General features: G+C 45.9%; 1 protein-coding gene across 3 annotated transcripts in view; it reads right to left on the bottom strand.

Moving 5' to 3' along the window:
* SPOCK1 (SPARC (osteonectin), cwcv and kazal like domains proteoglycan 1) overlaps positions 1-23,829 on the bottom strand; it is a 3,006,883-nt gene that overhangs the window by 1,216,191 nt on the left and 1,766,863 nt on the right. For all 3 annotated transcript variants that reach the window (XM_069652611.1, XM_069652609.1, XM_069652610.1), the window contains one exon: positions 9,855-9,987. In XM_069652611.1, the coding sequence (XP_069508712.1) occupies positions 9,855-9,987 (133 nt within the window). The remainder of the gene's footprint in view (positions 1-9,854; positions 9,988-23,829) is intronic.

Raw genomic sequence — 23,829 nt, 5'->3', positions numbered from 1 at the left:
CCTTTTTTTCACAGGTGTGCTGCGGGGGTGTCCCCACAACACCCCGCTCACTATACCACACAGTTTAGTGAGTGGGGTGTTGCGGGGGACACCCCTGCAGTCTTTTTTTTATACTTATCTATAATGCTACTACCAAAGGTTCAAACTTTTGGTGGTTGGAACCTTTGGTGGTAGCATTTTTCGGACTTTTAGTTCATGCAAACTTTTGGATGCGGTCCGTTCGACCTCATCCAGTAAAGTGACTTATGCAATGCACTCATAATTTACTTTAAAACTATATACGACTTCACTATCTATTGAAACACATTGCATGCAAAGACGTGTGTTCCTTTTTTCTACTGAGTTGTAAACCATTCTGGTTCGTGGTTTAAGTGAAACATGTTAATAAATTAAATTTATTGCAGCACTTTCTCGGTGCAATTTCCATCCTAATAAAATTTACTTTACCCATAAGGGGTGCTTATAAAAATGCTATCACTCAGTGACATTATTCCTCATCCTCGACTTCTTTTGTTGTTCTACTATGTCAAGGTTTGGCAGCATTTCCACTTCACTTGGCCCCGGACGAACAGACAGTAATATTTCTGATGGGAACCAATTCATTGTACGCCCACAGGCTATGAGAATTCTGTGGACACAGTTCATTAGTGAAGCCAAGGAGGTCTGCACATACAACAGCATCAGTAGATGGCTATAATTGTACAGCCACAATTTAAGTTCGTTACCATAGAAGCCTTTATCCTTTATGGAGACTTCGTATCGCCAGCAGCTTCATTACTAAAATTGAATGACAAGGATTGCAATGTAGAATTACCAGTTTGTCCTACTACTGTTCAATCACCCCATAACCAACCGTATTGCCCCTTTCATTAAATTCTTCTAGTGTACATACACAATCTATACCCGCGCCATCGACATTCCCTTGGTGATCCTTCAATTTCTTTGTGTTTTAGTTTTTGCTTTATTTTTGTTCAATGGGGAATGTTTCTAGGAAGTTATTACAACACAATCACTTCTGTTTGCTATGTTTTCTAAACTCTCAGTGGAGAAGATAAGGAAGGAAAGGGTGGCTAGAGTACAGTTGATGCAATGGACCAAGGCAGCATTTATGTAAAGATTCATTTTAAATGGACGCCTTTGATGAATGTAAGACAGGGCCAATACTGCACATTTACTTAATCACTAATTTCTAGGAAAACCTATACCTGCTGCATTTGTGTCCCTATTAAAAGATACATAACTAAAGAACCAGGACTTGAACATAAGGCAATTTCTACTTAACTAATCAAAACAGGCATTATCACACAACTGCACACTTTTGACACTAAAGCTTCATTGAGGATATTTGAAATATGCACTTGATTACTTTAATGCATCATTGGGATTCAACAAAGAAAGATGCTAGGATATCATTGAAAAATAAACCTCTTAATTTCAATGCTCTAGAAGGAAATGGAGGCAAATGACCAATTATGCCAAAATGTGCAGTCTGTCAATTAATTCCCTATATATTGATTTAAAAACTAAGTTATCTTTGAACAATGTATTATCAACTAATTTAGATCAACGAGAAATGCAGGAAATATTGGCTGAGATGAATCTCACAAGTAATGATATATGTCTAAGACCTGGATATACAAATATGAAAGTATATCAGTATGACAGCTGTAAAACTCTCGCTGAAATCTGTAAATATAAAACATATACTGAATATGCTGAATATGCCAATTTCACTAAAAGGCGAATTCCTCACTACAAATATATTGAGTCCTTTCCATGTAATCAAACTAGTAAGTATTATATGTGGTTTAAACTTAGCCAACTTCACACAAAAGAAAGGTCGGGTTGTTGGAATAAGGCCAACTTAGGATGCCGTTTTTATCCTTGCGATGAGCCTGTTGAAACGCTGAAACACTTAATTTTATACTGTCCACATTTTAAATCTAAGAGAACCAATTTGCTTATGAAATTCGTTACCATTGCATTTGAAGACTTTCTTGAAGCACTCTGAGCAAGAAGGATGTATGGGAATCGTAGGCCTTTGATTTATGCACTAGCATGGTTTCTCAAATACATAGACAATGAACTACTAAATTATGTTATGCAAAGAGGTTATATTTTACTCTTTGGTTCTCTTATTGTTTAATTTTCCTTTCATAGTTCTCATAATTTTAAATAACTTTGATGTTTAAGGAAGGCATTGTTACTTTTATAATGCAAATGTATTAATGTATTAACTTGCTCTGTTTTGTATACTTGGTTATGTATAATTTGTAAAGGTTCATTTTTGAATCATAGACAAATAAAAAAATTAAAAGAAAGAAAAAACCTCTTCATTTCAATGCATTGACACGGCATAACACTAAGCAAAAATAATAGTGCTCCACCACAACTTGCAGTGATTTGTTAGAGGAGAACATTAAGTCCTCACTAGATTACCTTAAACTGGTATTAATACTGTTTTGATGGTGTTGTTCAGTTAATAACAGTTTCCAAAAATCTAGACAAGCATGTTGTCAGAATGTCTTCTAAGTTGACCCTTACAGGTCCTTGTGGATCCCGTGCAATCCAATCTAGCTGGATTTCAGAAGGCATTGCCAGAATTGCCGTTTCTACATAATCGTCACTGTAATTTGGCAAATGTCAACTCAAGTTGCAGAAATCCAAGATTTCAAAATTGAGGAAAATGAGGTTATTTGTATGGAAATCCCTGATAACAGTCGCTATTGTAGGTGACAAGACAAGCCTGCACACATACATTTTATTATGTTTTGTGCATCTAATCTTTTGCACCATGATGTTTCTATAAAGTTGATCTGTTCATTTGTGCCTCAGGGTTGGTAATGGTGAACTTTGACATGCATTGTCATAGTATGACAACAGACCATGCCATTGTCTTTATTTAATATAATGCATTTATATAGGAAGCAATTACCTTTAGTGGCAAACAGGAGTAACATGAGAAGTTGAAGACTAGGCATTATGCTGCAAGGTTAAGAAGAGGAGAGCAAATTGGCTAGTCATTGATAAAGCGCTAGCAGAAACAGAAAGGTCCACATCCAGGCATTTTCACAAAATAAGCCCTGCGCTACTTCCACCAGACGATACAACTCCACAAGCAACTGTACAATGAAACATCTGGAGAAGGCCTGGAACCTCAGGGGCATACCAGTACTATCAATGCGGCTGGATCAGGTGTCTAGCCTCTGTCTTCTTTCAGAAGATTTTATTGCATGAAATACGCTATTGGGCCTTCTGCAGATATGTGGTATGGACAGATACCTTAGTATCATTTATTTCTGGGCTCTTGCACTTATCGTCTCAGACTCAGTTTGATCATGATGTGGTGTTTTGGCAACTTTTTTATTTTAACTGTCAGTAATAGTCACACAGCAAGCAGCAACAGTGTGCATGGGCCACATGTCGCTGCATACCTGCATGTCATTCACGAACCTGATAACTATCACTGGCGCACCAGCATGGGTTATCTATTTCCATGACTACAAATGAGTTGGAAAGCGACTACACTGGGTTCTGTATATATATATGGGGTTCTATTGCCAGCATACAATATGCAGCATAGAAAAACAGTCAGGCCCAGTTTGAAACTGCAGGCATTATTTCAAAAATACCACAAAGTAAGATACCACTAAAATCACCACCTACCACCACCAATACAAGCTACCAATATATAATCACCAAAATAGAGTAATACCAAACCGCCTCTAAATGTACCACCAGTTTACTGCTAATTTACCACCAACATTTTGCAGTAAGAAAAATACCACCAAATCCCGAATTTACCCAAGACAAAATCTCTTACAGTTCTCATGCCAGTTATGCCCTCACACTCCTGCCAGCCTGCTTGATATTGCCACTGCTGTAATACCGTACAGCAATGCCATAGCAGGATGGGTAGCTTGGGCATGTGGTGTGGGCAGCAGCCAGGCAGCCGTGGTACCAAGGACAATTAAATGGTTAAGCTGGCAGGCAGACATATAAATGCCTATGTTCCAGTGCAGTGGTATAGATGGCATGTGGCATGCATGACTCTGGCTATGCGGTGCCCCTGCAGACACAGCAACTCAGCCAACACCTTGTGGCCTTGTAAAGCTGGTCCCTGCCCGGTTCTCTTTTGCTAGGCAGTCAGCAAAGGGTGTGCTGATATGCAGTGCACTTGCCAGGATACCAAGTGTTAAACACACATTAGTATGGGACTACAATTGGTGCTGCACAGTCATGGGTGACATTAGGGGGTCAGTGAGGCACCCGGCACAGAGCAGACACAGCAGGACAGCAAGCAGCTCGAATGCTACGGAAAAGGCTACTGCTGAGGGCGAATGCCTGTGCTGAGTGCCAACCTAGATAAGAAGACCTTGCTCTAATTCAGTAATCTTTAATTATCCATCAAGTTACCATAGGAAGAAGGTGCGTTCACCCTACTTTCTGTAGGCCATCAGCATATTCCCCTGGCCACCTACAGAATCCCAGAAAAATGTCAACAATGATATGCTTAAAACACTTATTGCCTCATTTCAAGACCTAACTAGTATGTTATGATATACTATGGTGGGTTTATTTGTATTTGTAAATCGAATATCTGCCATGAACAGTGCATCCATCACACCAATGAGCAAATGACATATGCAGCTGCAACCCCAAATATTGTTACATTGAGGGGTGCAACTGTGGGAGGTTTCAAAAGTGGTTCGGGAACTGCCTGTCTTGATATGGCACAGGTGTGCTCGAAAATAGTTCTTTTACAAAACAATGATGAATTCAGAAATACAATAACATAGGTCAACTGTGAATGAGTGCATGGCTGATCAGGGTGCAATCATTCAGTCACTCAGTAATTCAAAGAAAGCTTTCTCCTATCTATCAGAACATGATCACTCTTTGCACTGCATGCAATTTATTGTGCTAAATTTACCAAGCATGTTCATATGTGCTCATGGTCTCTCACCTACGCTAACGTTGCTGAGAAGAGCCATGCGAGTGGTAGGGGAGGCGTGACTGCGTGTCTACATATTTCTGATGGTTTGATGTGTACACCCTCATTAATGTTGGACAATAACTAAAGTGCATCAAGAAAGGCATTTTACAGATGTTGTGCTTTTTCCTCTAAGATCTGCAATGAGAACGTGTCTAGGCATATTGAATCTCTTGCCTTGCTTTAATTGCAGGAACATGTTTAAGCGCCATCAATGTCATCATCGTAACACCATAAATATTACAACTTCAGAAATAACGTTACATGATTCACTGGATCTCTATGATTCTCTGTCAACAAAGCACCAACAAACTGAGCTGCACCGCAAAATATAGGAGCCATTTACACAACACGGAGGAATAGATTCAGTGCTTACTTTGAACACAAGCACACGTGTCAGGGACCAAATATTTTCTAGCACACATGTGCCATATCAAGGCAGGGAAAGGGAAGAGAGGGGTTCCTGGCCATTCACAGCCTTTGAACATTGCAGATCAGTTTAATCCAAAACACAATACTCAATAATTAACTGCAAGGGACCAGATGATTTCCTGAAAGTTTAGCTTTATCAGTGCAGGTTCGGGTTGTGGTGGTAGTGGGCATTGGTCCTTTGTTTCTGTGGGAGTCAGACATATTATCCCAAAGGTCAGCAGCTGAGATGTTCAGCATCCAGCCACAGAATGCATTTCTTGTGATCAATCGGAGAGTGTTGGAGTTCGTGCCGCTTTCTGGTAGGGGCCTATTTTTTTATCTTGATCTTCGGAAGGGCCTCACCAGTGCGCCAATAAGCCTGATGAATCAAACAAAGCCCCTTGTATATTATGTGCGCATCAACAGGCAGCCAATGAAAGGATGCTAAGACGGGTCGCTAGGCCGAAATCCCACAATCAGCCTGGCCAACTTATTTTGAACGAGTGAGCTAGTGGGGTTGAGCGAGACGCATTGGAAGGCCTAGGTAGAGTAGTGCAACATGTAAATAACCAATGCTTTTGCCACTTCCACTTTGTGAGCACTTTCAAGGAGGGGGGTGTGCGATTAAGGTATAGGTTGAAGTGCACATTTTTAGTTAGGTCTTGCATGTGGTGTGAGAAGGTGAGGAAGCCATCAAGACCAACCCCCACATTTTCTCCCTGGGTAACTGTGGTACGAGCAGGAACCAGGGAGCAGTCCCATCCAGGGATGGGGAAGTGATGCCTATACCATGCAACCATGGTAAATAATCTCATTCTAAACTGCATTCAGGCCGTGCCGTCTGTCAATCATCTACTTTTTAATGTTTGAGGCAGGGTGAAATAGGCAGCAGCTCTAGGCCAAGGTCACTCATATTGACAGCTGTTTGGCTACCATGAACATACATTTGAAAGGAGATGAGAAAGAAGAGATGATGTCTAGGAGAAGTTTCAGATATATGTTGAAAAGACAGCAGGAAAGGACTACGCCTTGCAGAACTCCACAACTGTAGATATACGTGCCAGAAAAAAAGGGCCTGACCTCTCCTGTACTTCCTGGCCATGTAGGATGGAAGTGATCCACTTGAGCACACTGTCTTTGATGCCAAAGGATCATCCCAGTATGGTGAGCAGGGTTGAAAGATTGATGGTGTATGATATTGAAAGAAGTAGGCACAGCTTAATAAGGTTGGCAGGTGAGGTGTTGTGTAAGGAGTGCAGGTGTTCATCTCTCCGATGTCAATGTGGATTTGCCACCTCTAATAGGAATACAACCGGATTGGTGGTCACATAAAAGTTTAAGAGATTTTAAATAATCCATTAACTTCTCCAGGGCCAATTTCTCTGGGACCTTGCAGGGGAAGAGTGTCCGCTATAGGCTGATAGTTGGATAGGTCATCAGGATCAATGATCATCAGAAGTTCTCCTGAGCAGCAGGGGGGGTCTGAGCCTCTTTTACTGAGCGTGTGTGAAACTGACAATGAGAGAAAGAGCGGTTTACCAAGTCTGAAGCAAAGGTGCCAGCATGTTAGTGCTAGCTTTGATAGTCAAACTGGGGCAGGGATGGACCTGCTCTTCAGATGCTTTCCTTGTAAAGACTGTTTTAATCATTTCTATTGGCCAGCGTTCCATAGAAGCTGAGAAATATACTGGAAGGAGTATTTTCGAGTGGCGGGAAAGGAGATGTGGATTTGACGTGCCCAACTAGAGTGACCTTGTTGACAAAGAATGTTGCTAGATTGTTTGCCATGACTTATGATCCAGGAGTGACAGCTTTAGGTTCAGTGGTGTTTCTCGGCTCTTTCCAGTTTTGGAAGAATTTGGCTGATGCGTTATCGTAATAGAAAACGGCTTTCTCATGCATATTATGGTTGCATGGTTTCCACATTAATGCCTGAAAACCAGCATGACAGAGGGGTCCAGTGTTTTTATTCCTGCAAAGGAGCCAGGATCTTCTTTTTAGCAAGTAAAGGTCACTGTGGTACCAGATGTTGTATTAGTGATGCACATTTTTCTCTTTTTGAATTATGGATGCCAAATGGTGTAACTTTCCCATTACCTAATTTTGTAGGTAGGCAAGAAAATCCATGGGCAGCCTTTCTGAGTGTGGGGGTAGGGATAAGGTTTCAGTGAGACAGTCTACTGTTACCCTATTAACAAGGAAGATCTGTATGTAATCATCCACTGGTGCAGAACGTGGAGTTGGTGTGTCAGATCTGTGCAGCCTGGCGTGGCGGAGGTGGTGGTCCAAGGACTAGGGGACTGGTGTGACGAGGATGCTAAAGAGTGAGAGAGCAGAAGAGAGCAAAGCATCACGGGGGTGTGGGCCCTTATCAGGGAGAGTCAGGAAAATGTTGCAAGGGAGTAGAAGTGGCTAGAAGAGTCGAATGTGTGTTAAATGGAGCTTCTGGGCAGATGTGAAAATCATGCATTATGATCACATTATTTATTTATTTATTTATTGGGTATTTATAACGCACTTATACAACAAAATGGTGTTTCAACACGCATCCATACAAGGGGGAGGTACATGGAAGAAGAAAACAAAACAATAATGGTACTACAAGGTCTTGAGACATTTAGTTCGTGCAAGTGCTGTAAAGAAGAAGGGGGAGCAGGAAGTGTAGGTTGGGGGTACAGGGAAAGAAGGACAGACAATAACATTCCTGCTAGGTTATGAGACAATTTGGATCGTGCAAGTGCAGTTACAGAAATGAGAGGGGGAGGAAGGGAAGAGTAGGAAGGGAGGAGGGAGTGATGTTCATGAGAGAGGGAGGGAAAGGGTAGATTCAGTGCAAGTGAACAGGTTCATACCCAGCACAAGGCTGGAGTGAAGAAAGCCATTGGAATGGGGGCACAATTTGGGAAAGCTTCACACTGTGCTGTAGGTGGCAACAACGAGTATGTATGTAAAATAAGTAAAATGCAACAAGTAAAACCTCACCCTTCGGTGCAGCGGCAGTAATGAGTATGCATGTCCAAGTAGGTAACATGCAACAAACAAAGCCTCACTCAATGGTGCAGGGGGCAGCAACAAGTATGCATGTACAGGAAGGTAAAGTGCAGCATTGGGATGCTGCAGGCTTGGTGGCGACAGATAAAAGAGAAGCACAGGGATGCGAGTGTCAATCCAGTGGTCACAGGTATGTCAATACAAAGTACAGTGCAGGGCTGCGAATGTCCATTCAGTGGTTAAGGTAAATAAGGTACAGGTGCAGCAGGTACAGAAAGGAAAGTCTGGTATCATCACGGGTGCACAAGTTGGAAAAGAAAGCTCACCACGTGGTGCGAGGGGCTGGGATGCTGGCGAAATAGGTGCAGCGCGTTGATCAGGTGGGGACATGTCCTTAAGGGCCTTAGCAGTACACACACGGATACAGTACTTTTTTACATGTAACATTTATTGATGGGAAAATGCCCTAAAATTGAAGGTAATGTAGCATTCAGGGTACTCCAAATTGGGTCTGCAGGCTCACCTTGTGGGTGTGTGATAAATGGGCTCGCAGTTTAGCTGAACCACAGCACCTATACAAGGAATAGTACCCACATCAGTGCTCAACTATGTTGCCAGCTACTACCCACCCTAATTCCCTCCAGTCCTTCCCCTCCGCACTTTTTGATTCTGTTGGATGATTCACCACACGATTGATTTCCTGTGTAGAGACAATACCTAGGCACACAGAAAACATATGCGAGTATCAATTTAGCTGTGCAAAAGTCATGGGGTAAAGTCCAATCATAAAAAAAATTGAGCTTTCAACGGGAATACAAATCTGTGCCACAGACTGCACGCTTCAAATGCCACCCCTACTGTATATACTCAGAAGGGGCACGGCAGGTCAGCAGCACCGCGTGAGAAGAAAGCGGCGTCAACTGATTTAACTTTAAATGCGGATATTGACGAAGACGGGCAGACATTACGCCTCAGAGGACCAGCGTGCTCTGCTCCCTGACGCTGGCCCACGCAGGGCAACGAACGTGCATACGTGGGTACGCCACGGCGACGTGAGAATTCCTCCAGACAAAGAAAACAAAATATGACCTGCAGACATTTTAGGAAATGGCAGTGTATCTTGCAAATATGTGTGTGATGTAACAGAGCAGAAATTAACATAATTGTTTTGCGCGTGCGCCCTTCTAACATATAGGCACCCCTTCCTCAAGGAACCTGTTAACTGACACGTAAGCACCTTTTGTCCGCTCGCTGTAACGTTTTCCTAATGTAACTGCCACGCACTAATGAACCACTGCACTGTTTCCTATGTTCTTGTAACCTCTGCAAATAGCACCTTGATGCCTATGGGTTTAGTGCGCTTTACAAATGACTACATAAATAAATGTATAGTGGTGCCTACAAACAGGAATATCACTATAATATGGCAATACATCATAATATGTGTCCACGTGCCTACCTTGGTGGAGTAAGTGTGCCCATCAGAGGCGCAGACCGGGCTGTTATGCACCGCTGGGCAAGGTTTACACTTGGCCAAATTAGCGGCCCCCGTCCAATGCTTGTGGGGTAGATTTACTTTCCTTTGCCGAAGCCTGCAAAACAAAATTAGGAAGTGGTTATAATGAAGCAATAAAACGAGCCTTCCTCTGTGTGTAATGCAGTGAAACTGTAATTTCCTCTAACGCCTCAACATTAAGCACTCCCATTTGTCATGGTTGCAGCTAATATTGGGCCCTGTCTTGAAGCTGGAGATGCTGCCGTTTAACAAACATTTCAGTGGAAGGAAGCCCCGCCGGGCCTATTCTACAGCACTCCCGCCAGGGCACAGTGCACTACACAGGGAGCCCATAGAGGGCAGCGCAGCGAGGACGTTTCCTCTCGTTAAAGCGGAAAATGCTGCTTAGGGCAAGCTGGCCACTCAAAAAAGGTCCTGCAATTGTTTGAATGCACAAAACAGATTTACTTTTAAAAACGACTAAGGGCCTGATTCACAGAACGTTTTCCTGTGGGATTGCGCCATTATAAAACACTTCCATGAATCAGGCCCTGAAGACATAGTCACAGGTGCATGCAGACATTATGAAACATTTATTGCACCATACCCATTTTAGCCTCCACACTTCAAAGGTTTTTCCGAGCATTTCTCATTGCCATCACAAAACCAGGCGGCCGCTAATTGTAATGTTCTTGTACGAGATTCCAGAAACGTCCAAGTGTGGAAAATACGCATTTTCAACTGCCTATATTTTCCCTCTTTTTGATCGGCACTCCTGATAGAATACCGCTCATGATGATTTATGATTGGTTATTTATAACACACTTAATACCCAGAGGTTTATAAGTGCGGACCCAGGGATTGAACCTGTGGTGCTCAGCGTCGTCTTGCTTCTAAGGTGAGCAGGTTGCCCCTAAGCTATCCTTCCGAGACACACATGCAACCCCACTTATCCATTCACATCCCCTCTACCTCAACCCCTATGTTTCTTCCCTGTCTGTTTAGTGCTGTGTGCTTCGTTCCCAACCCTGATTTTCCTTCCCCTCTCTATATTATTCTGCTTGCTCTCTTTTTCCGCCACAGACCGGTTATCCATGGCAAGTGCAATACAATGTTTTATATCTATATCTATAAAAGTGAATATGTGTGGGTTTGTGACTGAGTATGTGGCAAAGCATGGTTACTTATATAATTGCACACCGTTTCACCAATCTGCACCACATTTTGCACAATTACCTGTTAGGACCACCTGGACATTGCTGACTAAATGACATGCGAAAACCCCACCTGTTTCCCCGGATTACAGCACAAGTCAAAATGTGTTAGGGGGTTTGTGGCTTGGCAAAGCGTTGTTCTTCTACCATTCCACACAGTTTCACCAATCTGCAGACATTTCTGCATAGTTACTTGTTAGGACACTCCACACATGACTGCCTACATAAAATTTGGAAACCCCATCCCTTTCCCCAGATTTCAGCACCTTCACACATGAGACGGTTGCCTGATATCAGGAAAACATCAATGTGGTCATAGAAGGAGCAATCCTCAACCCTAAAATGCACGATATCTGGGACATTTTCACCACAATGCACGGCAACAAACTGCAGCACACACGGGCGAGGCAACAGGTGGGGATAGAGCACAGTAGGTCCCAGTGTGCAGCAGACCAACTCTCGCCTCCGTCCAACGTTAGCCAGCCACACATACCCATTATCAGTGCAGTTTACTTGAGAGTGAAAGGCACATCAAGCGATAAGCGAATCGGAACAGCGACCTACAGAATCTTTGGTTTTCAACAATTGATGAAAGTGTTATCATGTCTGTCCACAGAACCCGTTGGAAGAATGATACATTTGCTAGTTACCAATAAAAACCGGTCATTTTAAAATGGATGTGCCAATTTACACTGTGCACAATTTATGTACGTAAAACTGGAAATAACAACATATTCACATATGAATGGCCAAAGTAGTGACCAGAGACAGTAATTTCAAGCTAGGAAAACAGTGTAAAACAAAAGCGAAAGTTGGTGACATACACAAAAGAGCCACACAAATTATCCAGTCCATTTAGTAAGAATTTGAACAGAGGAAACTGAGCAGGGTGTTACTTTTTAAAGTTGCAATATCTGGCATTAGCAGAGGAACATGTCCCCCACTGCAAAGGTGTTCCTTCTGTAGTGAAACAGTGAATACAGGGTCCCACACCAAACACGTGATCAGGAACAACTTCAGTGCTTGTGAACGGCAGAGATGCCAATCTACCAATCAATTACTTTATTTGAACGAATTACACATTAAAGTACATAAAACATTATATAATTGAATGAATGTCACAATAAAATACAACCAATCATAGTTTTAATTAAACCAATACAACTTATTAAGAACAAATAATCTTCTAAAGGCAGTGTGTGTGAGAGATTGTCAGAAGCAGGAGTCGGAAACAAGGTTTGCATGGTTCAAGAAAGTGGCTTATTAACGCAAAATAAAAAGCCAAACTCTCCCTAACACTTTATGAATTTCGTTACCTAAGAAACAATAATCTCGTGTACAAGTCATCAGAATGTCTGTATAACTAATACACCTGTCCTCCGTCCAAAACTCTTCATCAGACCCTATCATTGGTAAATAGAAAAATACCAAACTAGCACCCCCATGAGGATAACTCCCTCTTCCTCGTAACAAAAGATTCTCTTTGTGGAGATCATAACAGATCCAGTGTAGAAAGACGACTAGACTACCTCCCTGTTTCTGGTTAACCAATCTCTTCTCAAGTTCAACCAACACTTTTCATCAGCAGCTCCAACTCTTGCCACAAACCCTCCAAGGGGTATTGGAATGTGTTTCTTGTCCCCCCTCTGACAAGAGTCAACCATTTTATACATTTCACTGGGATGAGGGAGAATACTTCCTTGTGCAATCTTCAAAGTCTTTCCTTCCAGTAGCTTTGATGGGACTACTGTGAAGAGGGAGATTATAAAAGACACATTCCTCAATGATGCACTCCTTATAGGCACTGTGATGGGGAGATTACTCCTGATGCATTCCTTAATTATGCATTCCTTCTTATGAGTACAGGGTTGAAGGAGATTACTCCTGATGCAACCTTCTACACCCAACCCCCTGCTGGGTCTCCCAGGGCCTGTTACCTTCTCGTTGAGCAAGCCCTGTCTCTGGTTATTCCTGAGGTGTTGGTACTGGTTGCCTTTCTCTGCCCTTTGCCACTCTGCCCTGCTTCCATGGCACATGAGAGCTGTCCTTCTCAGTGTTTTGTTGGACCACAAGGTCCACCTCTCGGAGGTCACGCCACCGCCACTCTTCCTCCAGCTGTTTCTCTGGTCAGCTTTTCCACTTTCTTGGGTCTGCTACGCTGACTGCTTCTCACAGACCTGCAGCTGTGGCTTCTCTTGCCAGGTTTGAACTTCCCGGGGTTTCTAGGTTCTTTGCTTGACTCTCTCTGATTCAAGTCCCTTTTCAGTTTTTATAATAGCTGGCTCCTTCCCATCAGACTGTCAAGGTCTGTCTTTTGTTTCCATGGAGTGATCTTTATATCTCTGCAGGGCTTCTTCATTTCAGTACCTTGGTGAGAGGCTATGTTAATCTTTATACCTCATCAGTGCTTCCTCTTCTCAGTACTTTGGTCCGAGGCTAGAGTGACTTTCATGCACCCTCTGTGCATCCTCTTGTCAGGACTTTTATGCTGTTTTGAAGAGTGACCCTGTCTGTGCACAGCCTGGATTTGATAACACTCTACTGGTGTACAGGTAAGAACATCACAATACATGAAATTGGTCATTTCTGAAAAATTGACCAAGGATCCTGGTGGTTTGAGGAAAAAAGGGTTAGGGTGTTTCTGTTTATGGTATAGAAGTCCTTATCCCAAGCAGGGAAGTTTCTCCCTGTGAGGTCCTCCCCCGTTTTACCACTCCGACGGGGAATATCATTTATCAGCCTCACCTTCCCAGCCTTACAAAGAAGGGCTACCCTCTGGGGAGAAGTGACATCATCCCATGATGTGTCAAACCTGCAATATCTGTATACAAGCCTGGAAATACTTTGCTTATTACAGGATGGCTGTGACATCACAAAATACCTGTAATAAGAAAATCACAACAGGGGCGTGGCCTGGAGCATATGGCGAGTAGAGGCTGAGTCGCCGTACTCCGGCTGAGACGCCGCATCTGGATCTTTTCGCCTGTCCAAAAGTGACCCTGAGACGGAGAGAACTGGCTCCGAGTGTAGGGGAACCAACCCCCGACACGATCCTGCAATTTCTGCCAGGGTTCGGACTTCTGGACCTACAAAATCCCCCTGGCAAAGGTCCCCCCCTACTGCCGGTGGGACCCAAGATGGCGGCCGCCTCTTGAAACCAGCGCCGAAGGGAACAGCAACAGCCTTCACAGAGATGCCGATCCATGAACTGGTGCCTGCTTCTGGGCGAACCGCGATCGGGAAGAAGCCCGCCTCCCCTCCCCGGGCTCGTCATACCTCAACACTGCGTTGGTCGCAAGCAGGCTGTTTTACGAATCCGCGACGACCATGCAGCTCTGATCCTGCCGCGTGAGTGGTGCGGCCAGCTGGGGAGACGTGAAGGTGCTCCCACATGTTGAGACCGGTGGCTGGGGGGTGACCAGTACGAGAGCGGATATCCAGGAACAACGCCCCAACGCCAGGAGGAAACACACGGACCCGTCCGCCACACAGTCTCTGTGCCTGCCCGCCTCCGGAAACAAAGAGCCTGTGGTGAGGAGTACAGCGGGAGGGGGCATAAAGCCATCAAGCACCACCAACACATGGAACTATATCGACGTGCCACTGGCCTGATCATAAATCCGTCCCCCTAAGAAAAGCTTGAACACAGATTTCACCGGGCCAGTGACGGATGAGCCCTTATCCGCTAGCTCCCAGTGGCAACCGGCATAAAGCACAGCGGGGGCTGGGACACATCAAAACGGTCCCCACACACCGTGGACTGGCCGGGGCTATCCTCCAGATCAGCACCGGGTGCTGACACTTCTGCCCCTGGAATTACAACAATCCCCCCCAAGTACTTCAACACTAACTTCACCAGCCCGACGCGGTCTTCGCAGGCGGGCCCCCACCCTCTGTCTCTGGAAACAATGTGCACAAGGCAAAGGGGTGCTGGGACCTGTGGCAACACTCTGCGGGCTGGCCCGGACTGCCCTCCGGATCATCGCCAGGACCCGACGCCGCCACCCCGGAATTAGATCGAGCCCCCCCACCACGGCCACCAGAAATAAAGGGAAAACGGGTACCATGGACACGTATCCTCCAAATCGAAATCCCTTCAGCAACCACCCCTGAATCCACTCTGTCACAAGGAGCCGAATCCTCCGAAAATCAAACCCAGGTGCTGGAAGCTATTGCATCTCTTCGAACATTTATAGACTCCAGAATTAGGGAGTTTAAAGCCGAAATCCAACTCATGCGCCGGGATGCCCACAACCTAACCGAAAGGGTGACGACTGCCGAGACAACCATAAAAGAAACGTCAGATGACGTAACGGAACTGAAAGCCAAGGTGGTGTACCTGGGGAGGAAGGTGGCCGTACTTGAGGCCAAAGCCGAGGAGGCAGAGGGCAGGGCCAAGTGCAGCAACGTCAGAATACTTGGGGTCCCGGAAGGAAGCGAAGGCTCGAACCCGACGGCCTACATAGAGTCTTTGATACAGCAAGAAGTTGGAGCTGGAAAGCTAACACAAGGATTTTCGGTCGAGAGGGCGCACAGTTCCCTCCAAAAACGACCCCCACCGGGCTCACATCCTCGCCCCATCATCGATAAAATACTTAACTTCCAGGACAGAGAAATCATCTTGAAGCACTCTAGAGAAGAGGAACCCATTGAACGGGGGAACTCCAAAATAGCCATCTACCCCGACTACACGCAGAAGGTCCAACGAGAGAGGAACTCATTCGTGCCGATTAAAGCTCGGCTCAGGCAACTGAACCTGAAATATATGTTATACCCCTCCAGACTGAAGGTGATTTACAAGGGCAGGGGAATTTATTTGGAATCCCCAGCTGCCGCCAACATGTGGCTGGAAGACAATAATCTAGCAGAGGGCAAGGACTCCCAACCCACAGAAAACTGAAGAATCACTTCCATCGGCGCTTGATACAAGAAAGGAACCAAGACCCACAAAGCCAACGCAGATATAAGGCGAAAACACATAGAAGGTAAACCACACAACAGTTAACCATATAGATGCGGCCCTCGCTTGGCCCACGCCAGGCACAGCATCCTACCCCCACGAACAGTTCAGGACAGGCCAGTTGCCTGACCAACCCCACTCGTGCCTGACACCTGGATGGGTTCAGACAGTACGAGAGCGCCTGAGCACCAGAAGGAACATGTAGTTGCTGGGCACACCAGTTCAAGTTTTGTTGATTGTTCTGTTGTTTACACAGTCTTCAAAATGCCAAGGAGGGAGTGGCACGGGACCAGAAGGTCTCGGGGATCAGAGATGAGAGAACACCGAAACCCAGACAAGGAACTTTATTACCAGGGGCGAGGGCCCCCCGTCTAACCTGGGGTGACCAGATTGAAAAGATCAGAATAACAACGCAATGGCATCCCAACTCAGCGTGTTGATGTGGAATGTGAGGGGAATGGGCACATACCTGAGAAGGAATCGGATTCACTCTTACCTGCGCAGAAAAAAGGTCTCAACAGCAATGCTTCAGGAGACTCATCTCACAGAAGAATCCACAGCTAAATTAGCCGAGAGATGGGGAGGGACCGGAAGAGGGGCACCTTACTCCAAGTTCGCTAGAGGAGTATTCACGTGGGTAAACTCGACAGTCCCCTTCCAGCTATTAGACTGTGAAGCTGACAAAGAGGACAGATACCTTATAATGTGGGGAATTATTGAAAACATTACAGTATGCCTGGTAAACTCATACCTACCGCAACACGGAATACCTTCACACCTCAAAATATTAAGCGCCAAAATGATCCTCCGTAGAGAGGGAACATTTATATGGGGGGGTGATTTCAACTGCATCAGGAACGGAGTTATGGACAGATCGGACCACCCCCCCCCGCCACCTAAATAACACTGCAACTAACGTACTTAACACCACAATAGAACAACTTGACCTGGTGGACATCTGGAGGGAACAACACCGCACCGAGAGGAGCTATTCCTATTATTCGGCCCCACACAAGGTCCACACGAGGATAGACTATCTGTTCATTGACCGCGATCTGGCTCAACAGGTATCTGGGCAGAACCATATCAGACCACTCTCCGCTGGTAATGCAATGGAGGCTCAGAGGACCCAGACCACCGATCCCGCTGTGGAGAATGTCACCGGCAGTACTCACTGACCATGCATTTAGAGAGGAACTTGGCACCAAGTTGGAAGACTAACTTGACATCAACAAAGGCTCAGTGTCAAGTTGGAGAATGTTATGGGAAGCAATGAAAGTAGTGACACGCGGGGAGGTCATCTCCGGAGCAGGTGGCATCCGTAAAAACCTGAAATCGGAACTAGAGGATCTGGAAAACAAGATCACGCACCTGGAGGCCGGAATCGACACCACACCACCACACCACCGCCGAGATGGAACTAAAGAGAACCCGAGAGGAATGTCTTTCTGCCTGGAATAGACTGTCTAAATTCGACTATACGACCTATATAGCCAAGGCACACAAAGAAGCAGATAAGCCCGGCAGAATGTTGGCCTGGCTATGTAAACGCGAGTTCCCAAGACACCTCCCAACTGAGATAACAGATGAAAGGGGGACAACCCACAAGACGCAACATGATATGAACTGCGCATTTGCGGATTTCTACTCTAAATTGTACGCGCATGGCACTAAAATACCGGTGCAGGACATAAAAGCCACCCTAGAGGAGATTGAGCTCCCAAGATTGACAGAAGCCCAAAGAGAGCTACTGGACATGGAAATCACTACACAGGACGTAACGGAGGCAATCAGGTCACTGGCCACATGCAAGGCCCCCGGGAGCGACGGACTCCCGCCAGAATATTATAAAGCATATGAAGCGACCCTCACCCCGATACTGCATGAGGTATATATGGAGGCACACGAAAAAGGAATCCTACCCAACTCCTTGAAAGAAACAATTATCATCCCTATACTTAAGCCCAACAAACCCAGTGACAGTTGTGCCTCATACCGCCCGATTGCAATGCTAAACTACGACTGCAAGATCCTGACCACGATCCTGGCCAAGAGGCTAGCGAGGGTGGTGGGAACCCTGATTCATGAGGACCAAAACAGTTTCGTTCCAGGACGCAACACCACAGCAAACCTGAGGAGACTCCAGCACATCATGGCAGAGACCTAAGATAGAGACGAGGATTTAGCGGTCCTATCGCTAGACGCCATATAAGCATTCGATTCCATCTACTGGGAGTGGCTGTTCGAGGTGTTAAGGCAGTTCGGCTTTGGCGAGAGCTTTATAAGATGGGACGAGGTGCTGTACAACTTGCCGGTAGCGAGAGTGAAGACCGGAGGAACGGTGTCCAAAGCCTGGGCGATACAGCGGGGCACAAGGCAGGGATGCCCGCTGTCCCCGATGCTGTATATCTTAGGCCTGGAACCGGTGGCTGCCTACTTCAGGAAACAACTCTTCGACACGGGCATCAGGCTGGGCAGTGACTACTCCATAATATCCCTGTACGCGGACGGTGTTCTCTTGTACCTGAAAGACCCTCACCTTAATGCACAAGTTGCGTTAGACATCTTAGATACTACGCCCGATACTCTGGGATAACTTTCAGCAAGCTAAAGTCCTGCGTGTTCCCACTAGCTAGACTCAAGGACTTGGTTAAGTCCGAGTTACCAGATGTTAGGATACAATGGCAACTAGAGAAGTTCAGGTACCTAGGAGTCGAAGTGAGTCATACCCCCTCACTCATGCACGAATATAATACAGAAAAAGCAGTAAGAGGCCTTCGCAAATCCATCAACTTCTGGTCAAAACTACTGCTTGCAGTGATGGGCAGAGCAGCAATAGTCAAAATGATAGTTCTCCCCCGATTTCTATACTATTTTGTGAACATTTGTCATTGCATCAGACCTCCTTTCTTGAGAAAACTGGAATCTCTAATTAAGGACTTCATATGGGGGTCAACCAGACATAAGATCTCCCTACCCACACTTACGCTCCCGTACAAGGAAGGAGGGATACAACTACCAGACCTTCAAAGATACTATCTAGCTGCGCAACTCAGCCATGTGACGAAATGGCTCTCCGATGATCCATCTGCCGAAATGGGTCTAGTGCGACAAGCAACCTCCAAACTATTCCCCAAGGAAATGCTTTGGAATCCAATGAGGCAATCATCCGGATTCCCCATGATTGTCTCCCTGGGCAGGCAGATATGGGCTAAAACTGGCCTACTACGACATCTGAAATACCCCTACAATCCCAATATTCCCATCCTAGTGGACGCCTGCAAAACCCATACGGACCTTGCAATAGCCAGAAAATGGGAAAGGGCCGGAATCTACACTTGGGGGGATATGTTTGAGGAAGGCATATTCAGAGAACTTGAATCGCTACAAGCTTATGAGGGAATTGCGAGTGGTCAATTTCTGTGGTACAATCGCCTTAAGAAGACGGCCAGAACACAATGGACTGTCTGGCCAGAAGAACCCGTTCCAGATCCCCTCCTCCGGGAGCTGTATGACCTAGCAGACGGCTAGAAACTGGTTTCTCGCCTATACTAAAAACTGAACGATAGACCCAATCCGAAAGGTGCATTATCAGTGCAGTTTACTTGAGAGTGAAAGGCACATCAAGCGATAAGCGAATCGGAACAGCGACCTACAGAATCTTTGGTTTTCAACAATTGATGAAAGTGTTATCATGTCTGTCCACAGAACCCGTTGGAAGAATGATACATTTGCTAGTTACCAATAAAAACCGGTCATTTTAAAATGGATGTGCCAATTTACACTGTGCACAATTTATGTACGTAAAACTGGAAATAACAACATATTCACATATGAATGGCCAAAGTAGTGACCAGAGACAGTAATTTCAAGCTAGGAAAACAGTGTAAAACAAAAGCGAAAGTTGGTGACATACACAAAAGAGCCACACAAATTATCCAGTCCATTTAGTAAGAATTTGAACAGAGGAAACTGAGCAGGGTGTTACTTTTTAAAGTTGCAATATCTGGCATTAGCAGAGGAACATGTCCCCCACTGCAAAGGTGTTCCTTCTGTAGTGAAACAGTGAATACAGGGTCCCACACCAAACACGTGATCAGGAACAACTTCAGTGCTTGTGAACGGCAGAGATGCCAATCTACCAATCAATTACTTTATTTGAACGAATTACACATTAAAGTACATAAAACATTATATAATTTAATGAATGTCACAATAAAATACAACCAATCATAGTTTTAATTAAACCAATACAACTTATTAAGAACAAATAATCTTCTAAAGGCAGTGTGTGTGAGAGATTGTCAGAAGCAGGAGTCGGAAACAAGGTTTGCATGGTTCAAGAAAGTGGCTTATTAACGCAAAATAAAAAGCCAAACTCTCCCTAACACTTTATGAATTTCGTTACCTAAGAAACAATAATCTCGTGTACAAGTCATCAGAATGTCTGTATAACTAATACACCTGTCCTCCGTCCAAAACTCTTCATCAGACCCTATCATTGGTAAATAGAAAAATACCAAACTAGCACCCCCATGAGGATAACTCCCTCTTCCTCGTAACAAAAGATTCTCTTTGTTGAGATCATAACAGATCCAGTGTAGAAAGACGACTAGGAGACTACCTCCCTGTTTCTGGTTAACCAATCTCTTCTCAAGTTCAACCAACACTTTTCATCAGCAGCTCCAACTCTTGCCACAAACCCTCCAAGGGGTATTGGAATGTGTTTCTTGTCCCCCCTCTGACAAGAGTCAACCATTTTATACATTTCACTGGGATGAGGGAGAATACTTCCTTGTGCAATCTTCAAAGTCTTTCCTTCCAGTAGCTTTGATGGGACTACTGTGAAGAGGGAGATTATAAAAGACACATTCCTCAATGATGCACTCCTTATAGGCACTGTGATGGGGGAGATTACTCCTGATGCATTCCTTAATTATGCATTCCTTCTTATGAGTACAGGGTTGAAGGAGATTACTCCTGATGCAACCTTCTACACCCAACCCCCTGCTGGGTCTCCCAGGGCCTGTTACCTTCTCGTTGAGCAAGCCCTGTCTCTGGTTATTCCTGAGGTGTTGGTACTGGTTGCCTTTCTCTGCCCTTTGCCACTCTGCCCTGCTTCCATGGCACATGAGAGCTGTCCTTCTCAGTGTTTTGTTGGACCACAAGGTCCACCTCTCGGAGGTCACGCCACCGCCACTCTCCCTCCAGCTGTTTCTCTGGTCAGCTTTTCCACTTTCTTGGGTCTGCTACGCTGACTGCTTCTCACAGACCTGCAGCTGTGGCTTCTCTTGCCAGGTTTGAACTTCCCGGGGTTTCTAGTTTCTTTGCTTGACTCTCTCTGATTCAAGTCCCTTTTCAGTTTTTATAATAGCTGGCTCCTTCCCATCAGACTGTCAAGGTCTGTCTTTTGTTTCCATGGAGTGATCTTTATATCTCTGCAGGGCTTCTTCATTTCAGTACCTTGGTGAGAGGCTATGTTAATCTTTATACCTCATCAGTGCTTCCTCTTCTCAGTACTTTGGTCCGAGGCTAGAGTGACTTTCATGCACCCTCTGTGCATCCTCTTGTCAGGACTTTTATGCTGTTTTGAAGAGTGACCCTGTCTGTGCACAGCCTGGATTTGATAACACTCTACTGGTGTACAGGTAAGAACATCACAATACATGAAATTGGTCATTTCTGAAAAATTGACCAAGGATCCTGGTGGTTTGAGGAAAAAAGGGTTAGGGTGTTTCTGTTTATGGTATAGAAGTCCTTATCCCAAGCAGGGAAGTTTCTCCCTGTGAGGTCCTCCCCCGTTTTACCACTCCGACGGGGAATATCATTTATCAGCCTCACCTTCCCAGCCTTACAAAGAAGGGCTACCCTCTGGGGAGAAGTGACATCATCCCATGATGTGTCAAACCTGCAATATCTGTATACAAGCCTGGAAATACTTTGCTTATTACAGGATGGCTGTGACATCACAAAATACCTGTAATAAGAAAATCACAACAGGGGCGTGGCCTGGAGCATATGGCGAGTAGAGGCTGAGTCGCCGTACTCCGGCTGAGACGCCGCATCTGGATCTTTTCGCCTGTCCAAAAGTGACCCTGAGACGGAGAGAACTGGCTCCGAGTGTAGGGGAACCAACCCCCGACACGATCCTGCAATTTCTGCCAGGGTTCGGACTTCTGGACCTACAAAATCCCCCTGGCAAAGGTCCCCCCCTACTGCCGGTGGGACCCAAGATGGCGGCCGCCTCTTGAAACCAGCGCCGAAGGGAACAGCAACAGCCTTCACAGAGATGCCGATCCATGAACTGGTGCCTGCTTCTGGGCGAACCGCGATCGGGAAGAAGCCCGCCTCCCCTCCCCGGGCTCGTCATACCTCAACACTGCGTTGGTCGCAAGCAGGCTGTTTTACGAATCCGCGACGACCATGCAGCTCTGATCCTGCCGCGTGAGTGGTGCGGCCAGCTGGGGAGACGTGAAGGTGCTCCCACATGTTGAGACCGGTGGCTGGGGGGTGACCCGTACGAGAGCGGATATCCAGGAACAACGCCCCAACGCCAGGAGGAAACACACGGACCCGTCCGCCACACAGTCTCTGTGCCTGCCCGCCTCCGGAAACAAAGAGCCTGTGGTGAGGAGTACAGCGGGAGGGGGCATAAAGCCATCGAGCACCACCAACACATGGAACTATATCGACGTGCCACTGGCCTGATCATAAATCCGTCCCCCTAAGAAAAGCTTGAACACAGATTTCACCGGGCCAGTGACGGATGAGCCCTTATCCGCTAGCTCCCAGTGGCAACCGGCATAAAGCACAGCGGGGGCTGGGACACATCAAAACGGTCCCCACACACCGTGGACTGGCCGGGGCTATCCTCCAGATCAGCACCGGGTGCTGACACTTCTGCCCCTGGAATTACAACAATCCCCCCCAAGTACTTCAACACTAACTTCACCAGCCCGACGCGGTCTTCGCAGGCGGGCCCCCACCCTCTGTCTCTGGAAACAATGTGCACAAGGCAAAGGGGTGCAGGGACCTGTGGGAACACTCTGCGGGCTGGCCCGGACTGCCCTCCGGATCATCGCCAGGACCCGACGCCGCCACCCCGGAATTAGATCGAGCCCCCCCACCATGGCCACCAGAAATAAAGGGAAAACAGGTACCATGGACACGTATCCTCCAAATCGAAATCCCTTCAGCAACCACCCCTGAATCCACTCTGTCACAAGGAGCCGAATCCTCCGAAAATCAAACCCAGGTGCTGGAAGCTATTGCATCTCTTCGAACATTTATAGACTCCAGAATTAGGGAGTTTAAAGCCGAAATCCAACTCATGCGCCGGGATGCCCGCAACCTAACCGAAAGGGTGACGACTGCCGAGACAACCATAAAAGAAACGTCAGATGACGTAACGGAACTGAAAGCCAAGGTGGTGTACCTGGGGAGGAAGGTGGCCGTACTTGAGGCCAAAGCCGAGGAGGCAGAGGGCAGGGCCAAGTGCAGCAACGTCAGAATACTTGGGGTCCCGGAAGGAAGCGAAGGCTCGAACCCGACGGCCTACATAGAGTCTTTGATACAGCAAGAAGTTGGAGCTGGAAAGCTAACACAAGGATTTTCGGTCGAGAGGGCGCACAGTTCCCTCCAAAAACGACCCCCACCGGGCTCACATCCTCGCCCCATCATCGATAAAATACTTAACTTCCAGGACAGAGAAATCATCTTGAAGCACTCTAGAGAAGAGGAACCCATTGAACGGGGGAACTCCAAA

The sequence above is a fragment of the Ambystoma mexicanum genome, chromosome 3p (genome assembly GCF_040938575.1).
Source record: "Ambystoma mexicanum isolate Mex_15411 chromosome 3p, UKY_AmexF1_1, whole genome shotgun sequence".
NCBI lineage: Eukaryota > Metazoa > Chordata > Amphibia > Caudata > Ambystomatidae > Ambystoma > Ambystoma mexicanum.
The sequence above is the reverse complement of the archived record's forward strand: the minus strand, read 5'-3'. Positions and strand labels throughout refer to the sequence as shown.